This window comes from Diabrotica undecimpunctata, chromosome 7 (assembly GCF_040954645.1).
Source record: "Diabrotica undecimpunctata isolate CICGRU chromosome 7, icDiaUnde3, whole genome shotgun sequence".
NCBI classification, from domain to species: Eukaryota; Metazoa; Arthropoda; class Insecta; order Coleoptera; family Chrysomelidae; genus Diabrotica; species Diabrotica undecimpunctata.
In genome coordinates this window covers 120,880,693-120,890,869 of record NC_092809.1, presented here as the reverse complement: position 1 = coordinate 120,890,869, position 10,177 = coordinate 120,880,693, and the positions used below count along the sequence as shown (strand labels likewise).

The 10,177-nt window shown below is 32.9% G+C and overlaps 1 protein-coding gene across 1 annotated transcript; it reads right to left on the bottom strand.

The window, feature by feature from the left end:
- Positions 1-6,126: 6,126 nt before the first annotated feature.
- On the bottom strand, positions 6,127-6,879 carry LOC140446621 (uncharacterized). The gene has a single exon (XM_072539200.1). The coding sequence runs from the start codon at positions 6,877-6,879 to the stop codon at positions 6,127-6,129; it is 753 nt and encodes a 250-aa protein (XP_072395301.1).
- Between the last annotated feature and the right edge of the window lie 3,298 nt (positions 6,880-10,177).

Below are 10,177 nucleotides of genomic sequence, written 5' to 3'. Positions count from 1 at the left end.
TCCAGTATTTGCCTTAGCACAAAGATCTGGTCTGTTGTTGATCGACCAGGCCTAAAACCACTTTGATATTCGCCAAAAAGCTCCTCTGAGTATTCACTCAGGCGACCATATAAAATACTCGAAAATATTTTGTATGCTGTATTAAGGAGGGTTATTCCCCTATAGTTTCTACATTCTAATTCATCGCCCTTTTTGTGTAGCGGGCAAACGATCCCAATACACCACTCTACTGGGATTTATTCCTCATTCCAGGCTCTCAGTATGATTTTATATATATGATTAGTCAGAGTAGCACCTCCACATTTAATAAGTTCCGCGGGTATGCCATCACTTCCTGGAGATTTATTATTTTTTAGGTGTTTTATTGCATCCCGTAGTTCCTGAATTGATGAAGGCTCCAATGGTGTATTGTTGTTTGCTCCTGGGGGTGGTTGATTTGAATCTTTTACTTCGATAGTAAGCAGTTCTTTATAGTGTTCCACCCACCTTTTCAATACTTCTTCTTTTGTATTGAGTATATGCCCCTCCTTATCCTTACATAGTTCGATTCTTAGTTTAAATTCTTTTCTTGCTTAATTTAGATTTTTATAAAATTTTCTTGTTTGATTTTCCTTTTTTAATGCCTCAAGTTCTTCCAATATTCTATTTTCATAAGTTCGCTTTTTTCTCCGATGGATGTACTTCTCTTCTCTTCTGAACAGTGATTCCAGTTCTGATGACTGTTTGGTGTGCTACGAGACGTACAATAACAGTGTTCCAAGTGAAATTGGATTTAAGCAATCTCGGAAACTAAGAGGCCAATGAAAATGGTATTTTAAACAGGGGTTGCATTTATAGTTATGTAAATAGGGATAGTTATAATTCAACTTAATAATTAAATAAAATACATAATTTTAGTTTTTCGTTACGTATAAAGAATTATCTTTATTTTTTAAATCTATTTATAAAAAAAGCTAGGAAATGTAGTTTGTATGAGACAATAACTCCTAACCTAAAAAGTTGAACTACCAACTAACATTTCAACCTACTGAGTCAATCATATTTTAAAGTTATACTTCTATACGCGCGATCGACGTTGGAATTTTGTACGAAAGTAAATCGGCAAAATCATTACATATGTAAGATATAGGTAAGAGAGAGAGACAGAAGATATATTTTCTCTCTCTTTCTCTCTCAAGAATAAAAATGTTCCTTTTGTAAATATATATTTAATATTTATTAATATTATTATTATTTTTCCATTCTGTTCAGATTTGTCTTGAGCCTCGTTAGGCATGTTAAATTATAAATTAAAACTTGTAAATATCTCAAGAAAGTTTAAATGTGTACTTATTTATACAACAAACAACAATTAACAATTAAATTTTGTATCTGTCAATGTCAGACATTTAATTTGTATTGTATTATTATATCGAAGTATGTTACAGTGTATTGTATTTTATTTTTATATTAATAACAAAATAAACAATGAATTTTACTGCGGAGTATGTCTAAAAAATATTTTTGCATTCAACTAGTTTCATACATACATGAAAATAAAAATATACATATTCATCAAAATATTGATTCAATACTTCATTTACTATACTTTTATTACAGGGCAAATATTATTTATATACAGCAAACGATGCACCATATACCTTATATGCCTAATTCTGTTTCTCTTTCTGCTCTCTCCTATCTATAGCACAGAATAAATAACAATCAGAATGCCCACTCTCAGATGCCGCCTTTGAAGTTTGTCAGCATGCGAACGCCATGTTTTAGAAGGAAACATAGACTTGAATTGAGAAATTTGCGAGAAGCTAAGACAGAACGATAATTTAAATTTTTAGAGATTAATATTTAGTACATTTGAAATAATTTAATCTATTCTTCAACTAAAAGTACGAATAAAATAGTGCATATTATGTCTGTAGTTGCCGTAATTAATTAAACCGGGTTAATTTGTCTATGCACACCAGATAAAATGTTCCTGAACAGCACTAGTTTCGACTAAAACATGGCTGGTTTCGTCTGCGCGAACGAGATGCGCGTTTTTATTTTTTCAAGCAGAGTGGGCATTGTGATTGTTTATTATTCTGTGCCTATAGAATTACATATGTAATGATTGTGTAGATTGACTCCTATATAAATTTGTAACGGCGAACGCGTTAATAGAAGTATAACTTCTACCGACAGTATTATATAATTAATAATACTAATAATATGAATTACATATTAATACAATTAATAATACGATTGTTTTTTCGCAAAATGACCAAAAATATTGATTGCTGTAATTTTAAAGGTAAGCTTTAATAAGAAAAATGATTTAAAGCTTTATGTTAGTTTATATTTAAATTCCTAGCGCCACCTAGCAAATAAATCTCAATTACCAACTGCTCAATCTACTACATCAATCATATTTTGTTGTTATAACGGCAAGTTTAATTAATAATACTAATAATATTAATAACATATTAATATAAGTCATAATACGATTAATCTTATCGCAAAATTGACAAAAATATTGGTTGCCATAATTTGAGGGTAAGATTTATTAAGCAAACTAATTTCTTCTTCTTCGTTTTTTTTTATATAGACATGACTCTGTCTGTTCTTCAATGTGAGTCCAGTAAGTTGTCGTTCCATCGTTGTGATGGGGAACCGTCTCTTGCCGTCTTTACTACTTTATTTGTTGTCATTCGGCTTATATGATCGTTCCATTCTACTCTTCTATGTCTTACCCAGTTCTTGATGTTCTCCACCTTGCATCTACGTCTTATATCTGTACTTCTAGCTCTGTCCCATAGTGTCTTACCATCAATTTTTCTAAGTGTTTTCATCTCTGTTGTTTCTAACATCCTTTTTGTCCTCTCTGTGTCAGGTCTTGTTTCTGCCGCGTATATCATTATTGATCTGATGACGGTTTTGTAAATTCTGTCTTTCGTTTCTTTCCCGATATTTTTATTTCTCCATTATTTAATTTAAACTAATTTAAAGCTTTATATTAGTTTATATTTACTTCAGAGGTTTATGCGACACAAAAAAGTAGCTTTTTTTCAGTAGCGAATAAACTTATCTGATAGATACAATTTCAGATACTTATTTACCAAATAAAGTACCGAATAAGGAGCTTTCTGAAAAATACATTTTGTTTATTGCAGTTTGCTCTACGTTGTAGGTTATCGCAAAATCAAAAATATAACCTAAATATTATTTTTTAGTGTTTGTTGTGGGTGAGAGACATGGGTCCGGTATTAGAAGATTTAATGAAATTAAACAGCATAATATTCACGAACTTAGTGCTAGAATATAACATTTGAGGGAGAATCGATCCTTTTATTTTTTGTAATGATAAACACTTTTTAACAGGTTTAGATTAAGTAAACCGACAATGATCAATATTCTGAGAATATATTGTAATTATTTGTTAATAAAAGATTATAAAAGTAGGTGTATACCTCTTTTTCCCCTTAGTTTGGACATTCAATGTTTTCGTAATCGTGATAATTATAAAACTTGATTAATTAACGTTTTCTGAGAAATATTGGTGCTATTGATTAAATGATAGCAGTATAGGATTCCAAAATGGAAAATATGAATGTCGTATCTAGGTTGTCAGATTCTTCTAATGATTATTAAATACATTAAATTCTAAGAAAAGACACAGAGTTAAAAATAAATAGTAAGATTACAAAATACCAAGAGTGTAGCACAAAATTATTAAAACTTACAATAAACAATAAATCTTCTATAGAATATATGGAATATTGATTTTAAAATGCTGACATTTTTGTAATAATTCCTAGATATTACTATTTAAATGGGAATAACCCATAATTAAAGGTTTATTGACGTTTCAATTTCCACTTCGCAAATCGTCTGTTTTGCTGTCCTGGTTAATTTCTTTACAGGTAGATTGCCAACCATCCCTCCATCTTTTAGGTGGTCTTTCGGGAGGTCTTGAACCGTGCGGGTTGTTTTCTAGGGCAGGGAGTCTATTCTCATCGTCTTACATGATTGTACCATATCCGCTTACGCTGCCTTCCTCATCTTACAATATCTTGAATTTTGCACTGCTCTCTGACGTATGTATTTCTCACCCTGTCTCTTCTTGTTTTGCTCACTATTGTTCTTAGGGTTTTTATTTCGGCAATCCTTAGCATCTGTTTCGTTTTTTTAATATCTTCGCGCAGTTCTATGCCATATGTCATGATCGGTCGTATGCAAGTCTTGTAGATTCTAATTTTACTATCTGTGCGCATATTATACGGATTTGACCAGACTGTCTTCCGCAGACATCCCGACAATGCAGATGCTTTGTTGATCTGACTCCTTAGGTCCTTTACTGGATCGTGTGTGCTTGATATATCTATGCCCAGATATCTGAATTGCATCACCTGTTCTATGGTGTTGTTCTCAACCACTAACTTACATATGAGCGGATCTTTTGCTATTGTCATACATTTAGTTTTGTTGGTAGAAATGGTCATATTCAGTTGGCAGCTTATTTGAAAGAACTGAAAGAGCTGTCTCTGAAGATCATCTTTTGATTCGTCAAGAATTGCTGCATCATCTGCGTAACACACCATAACAATTCTTTTGTTGCCCATTCTGTATCCGAGATTACGAGATGATACTTTGTTTATAATTTTGCCCATGGGTGGGTTAAACAAAAAGGGACTTAAACTGTCACCTTGTCTAATTCCTCTCGATGTTGGAATATTTTTTGTAAATTGTTGTCCTGCTCTAACTTTGGTTACATTGTTGTTATTTAGGTTATGGACTATCTTTGTTATGTTGGTAGGTGTTTTATTTTCTATTAATATATTTAGAATGACTCCCAGGCGAACCCTGTCAAACGCCTTCGTCAGATCAATTAAGCAAATATACGCTGGCATGCCGAACTCTATATCTTTTTCTTTTATTTGTTTTTTTATGAATATTGCATCTGTTATAGACGGTACTCTTGTAAAACCTTGTTGTTCTTCAGCATTAGTGATTTGCCTTTCCAATTTATCCTTAAGTATACTCGTGAAAAGTTTCATCGTTGTTGTTCATTATTTTGTAACAATCTAAAATCATTTTGAAATTAACAATAAATATTTGTTTTTTTTTTGGCCTTCTCGCTACCCATATTGTGGGACACAAAAGGCCGCCACACAAGGTTTTGCAAAATTGTAAAATTACATATGTTAATTCAACGAAATATTTAATTAAACATGATTAGATAACTGATCGTTTAATTAGTATTATACATTTTGATACAATAAACGAAGATTTTCAAGTATAATTCAAAATACTAAAATTGGACCTTTCAGCCCCGCCCTTCTCTACTTGAGCTAATATTTTTTTCATAATATCCCCCGATCCTATCTTTTGTATTATTTATACCTGCACTTTTATTTTAATAGCATTCTTATTATAACTGTGCAAAAACATTATTAACTTTTTGATTAGAAACTGCTTTGATATAAAATTAAATTAAAAAATATTCAGGAAGCATTTTATGTTCGCGATAAAAGATAAAAGTAATTTCAAGTCAACAGGTGCGGCCTGATTTTAAAATTGTTAAATAATTAGTCTTTTAGAAACAACTTTAGCATTTAGCATTGCGTGAAACTCTATTTGTTCATTTTATCGAAGGAATTAAAAGAAAACATGAAGGTTAGACTGTATATTTGCGCTGGTTATGAACTTCTTGTTGAACGTGTTTGTCACTTGAAGGAACAACTTATTCTGACTTTAACAATGTTGATGTTCAGACAATTTTGAGCTAATTGGCGTGTAATTTGAAGTCCAAACATGCCCCCACCTTGAAAGGATTAACTTTTAAAACAATTTACATTATAACAAAAAAGAAATACATACATAAGGTGAAATAAATATACATAAGCTAAAATAGAGTTTACTGAAAAATGTACTTTTACATTATTTGTCCGTTTCAACCGTAAGAGGACATATATTGGACACTGCTCTCCGAAGAACACCATTGGAAGTCTGCACTGACACAACCCTAGTAACGCCATCATTTCCAGGGTGAAGATCTCATACTCGACCAAGAAGCCATTTCTTGGATGGTAGCTGCCTGTCTTTGATAAGAACTAAGGTATTTATCTTGACGTTTGAACGATTCACTTTTCACTTCTGCCTCTGCTGAAGTTCTGAAATATATTCTAAAGACCACCGTTTCCAGAAATGTTGCTGAAGGAACTGGAGCCTTTCGTGCAACTGTAGACGAGTTTCCCTTTCAACGGATATGTCGACTTTAGGAATTGAGATAATTGGTCGGCCAATTAAGAAGTGAGAAGGTGTCAGCGGATTCAAATCGGAAGTATCATTGGAAAGAGGGGAAAAAAGTCTAGAATTTAGTATTCCTTCTATTTGAACAAGAATTGTTTGAAAATCTTCATAAGTCAGTAAAGAATTGGAGTAAACTCTTTTCATATGTGATTTCATTGATTTGACCCCTAACTCCCAAATACCACCGAAGTGGGGAGTATAACATAGAATAAATTTCCAAGAAATTTGGTTATGATTGCATTCATCCTTAATTTTATCTTTATTTAATTTGAAAAATTCATTTAATACATTGAGTTCATTGAATACACCAGTAAAATTTGATTCATTATCTGACATCAGCTGAGTGGGTTTGCCTCTGCGAGAAATGAAACATTTTGAGGCTGACAAAAAAGTTTTTTGAGTTGAAAGCTCTGATCCAAGTTCCAAGTGTGAGGCCTTTGTGCTGAGGCATATAAATAAACATACATAGCCCTTATAAGTCTTGCAGCCACGTCCTCGCCTGCCCTTAAGAAGAAACGGACCGGCATAGTCGGCCTCAGTAACAGCGAAAGGAAATGAAGGCTGTACACGGGTTGCAGGAAGATCACCCATTATGGGATTAACAAAAGAAAGATGGGCCTTGAAACAAGTAACACTGTATTAGTTCGTAACTGTGCCTTAGCAGTATTTTTACCATGAATTGGCCAAAATTTTTCCCTCATGAGGTATAAAATTTGTCGAGGACCACAATATAATGATCGAATGTAAATGTCCTTAAAGAGAAGTTTGGTTACATGATGACTGAAAGGAAGTAGGACTTTTATCCTGACTAAACAATAAATTTCTAAGTCTACCTCCTACACGAAGAAGACCATCATTATCGATTAAAGGATGTAAAGAAATTATGTTAGACTTAGGATGGAGAGTTCTCTTTGATGACAGCGTTTGAATTTCAAGCTTAAAGGCTTGATTTTGAACTACTTTAAGTAAATATCTTTCGGAATTTTGCAATTCCTTAAACGAGAGAGGACCAAACTGTCTAAGTGAGTGATTAGAGCATTTTACATTATAAATAAATCTATAGCAATATGCTTAACTGCGCTGCAAGCGGCTGAAATTTGTGGTTCAATTTGTGTGTCAAAAGGATCCACAGAAAGAAAACTGGGATCTTCCCACCACAAGCTAGAAGAATGAAGAAGTGAAGGTTCAAGGCCTCTGGTGAGTAAGTTTGCAGGATTTTGCTTTGCATCAACATGAAACCACTTGCTGGAATTGGTACTGGACACAATTTCTAACACTCTGTTTGCAACAACTGTTTTAATAACGTTTGGTGGTGTATTGATCCATCCAAGAACTATAGTGGAATCTGACCTGAAAATCTGACATATCATGAAATTGAATAGTCAATGAATCAATAACCTTGGAGGCTAATCTAGAAAGAATAAGAGCTCCAAAAAGTTCTAGTCGAGAAAGACTTATTTTCTTAAGATGTGCAACTTTGCTTTTTGCACAAAGAAGATTGACACAAACAACTTCAGAAGAATTAACACTACGGCTTGTTGTTCTAAAGAATCAGAAAATCCGTGCAACTCAAGCCTAATAGCTTCTTTTCATTTGAAATTGCGGACTATCTTAAGTTCATTTAGAAAAGAAAGTTGGCGTCTGAATGATGATTGATGACCATTCAGTATAAATGCTAATTGGTACTGACTGATCCCAATCCAACTGCTTCAACCACAATTTTTGAATTAATATTTTTACCTTTATTACACAAGGTGCAAGAAGACCCAAAGGATCATAGATTTGTGCAATTGAAAAAAGGATTGAACGTTTAGTTACCAAAGTAGATGTGGGTTCATTTATATGATACATGAGGGTATCTGACTCATAACACCATAGAATACCTAACGTTTTGGTTATCTCTCCAATGCGAAGAAAGTTAGAATCAATAGAAGAGATAGAAGAAGAATTAATACTATCGATAAGGTTAGGATTATTAGAAACCCTTTTAAGAAATGGAAAACAACCACGATCAAGAATGGTAATAATTTCGGAGCATAAACGTGAGACATCCAAAGAAGAATCAGATCCTGTTAGAAGATCATCTCCATAGAAATCTGACGATAATATGTTCGATGCTTTAGGAAACTCTGTGGCAGATTCTATTAAAAGTTGTAGAAGACAGCTAGTAAAAAGAAATGAAGCAGCTGCAGTACCATATGTAACTGTATTTAGCTGATATTTACATAAATCGATTGATCGAATCGCCATAAGGTCTGTTGGAAGTTTCGCTGTTCAGGAGTAATAAGAATTTGGCGGTACATTTTGACTATGTCCGCAGAAACTACAAATGAATGCTGCCTGAAACGAAGAAGTATTGAAAATAAGTCGCTTTGTACATTAGGGCCAACCATTTGAAGATCATTTAATGATAATCCAGTAGAAGAAGTGGAAGACCCGCCAAAGACGACACGCAGCTTAGTAGTCAAACTAATTCCCTTTAGAACTGCCTGGTGTGGAAGAAAGTAAGATATACTTGAAGAAATTAAAGGAGATTTTGACATGTGCCCTACATTTATATAATCTTGAATAAAATTTGCATAAGCTGATTTAGGAGAGGAATTGTTTTGAAACCTTCTTTCTATGCTATAAAACCGTTTAGAAGCAGATTGACTGGGGTCATCTAATTTCTACGGAGATTCTTTAAGAGGAATAGAAACTATGAATCTGCCATTGGAACGTCTTTTGAATGTTGAGATGAAGTAATGTTCACACAGTTGTTCTTCCTCTGAAAATATAGGTCTTAAAGTAGAACACTCCTCTATTTCCCAAAATCAAGAAAGTTTCTGTGACTCCACATTTTGAGAAAAATTACAATTAATATAATTTGTATGAGAAATTGGCAATGGACCTAAAATAATCCAGCCAAATTTAGTTTTTTGAAGAACTGGCATATTTTGCCTTAAATGAATTTGACCAACTAGGAGAAGATCCCAAAACACAGCAAAACCAATTAAGAGATCAATCTTGGAAGTTTTAAAGAAATTGGGGTCTGCTAGAGGTACATTTTGAGGTATATTAAATAAGTTGGTATCTAAAGAAAAACTTGGAATTAGGTTACATATTTCTTCTACTACCAAACAAGAGATTGAGAGATTAAAATTAGAATAAGTTGCTTGAAGAGAGACAGAAAATTTAGAATTTATACGTGAAAGTAAAGGACTGATACCAGAAACAGCAATATTTACATGTTCCCTTTTTGTACCCAACTTATTGCACAGTTCATCAGAAATAAAGTTTGATTGTGAACCAGAGTCTAAAATAGCTTTACACGAATGATAACGGCCATGAACATCACTAATAAGAAAAGTAACTGTTGACAGCAATACCTGAGTATCAGAAAAACAAGAAGAAAGAGTGATGGAAGCATTTGAAGGCTCCACAATGTTCTGAGAAGAAGCATGCTATGGATTTGAAGGTACCCTTGAAGCATGTGAAGAACCAGAAAACTCAATATGAAGTAGTGTATGATGCTTCATACTACATTTTTGACATTTTTCGTATTCAGTTTTTATTTATATGCCCCAGATGTAAACAGTTCAAACATAATTTATGACTTTTTGCCTTATCGGTTCTTTGCTTTACAGATAAATTAAGAAACTCTAGACAATTTAAAATTTTGTGTGAGTTTTGACAGAATTGACATACATATTAAGTTGAAACAAATGATTTTGCACTTCTATTATTAATAATTTTGTTAGTTTTTTTATGTAAGTTCTCATTTTCATTGATTTTAATATTTTCTAATATGTCAGCACTTAAACTCTAAGATTTAATCACATTTATGGTGTGGAGGCTTAAGTGAGTCCCACTCACGTTCAGAAATAGTATCCAACTTACTGCATACTAT

Bases quoted from the DNA above. Each gene is read 5' to 3' on its own strand.
- LOC140446621 (XM_072539200.1), bottom strand. From the start codon at position 6,879: ATGGGTGATCTTCCTGCAACCCGTGTACAGCCTTCATTTCCTTTCGCT.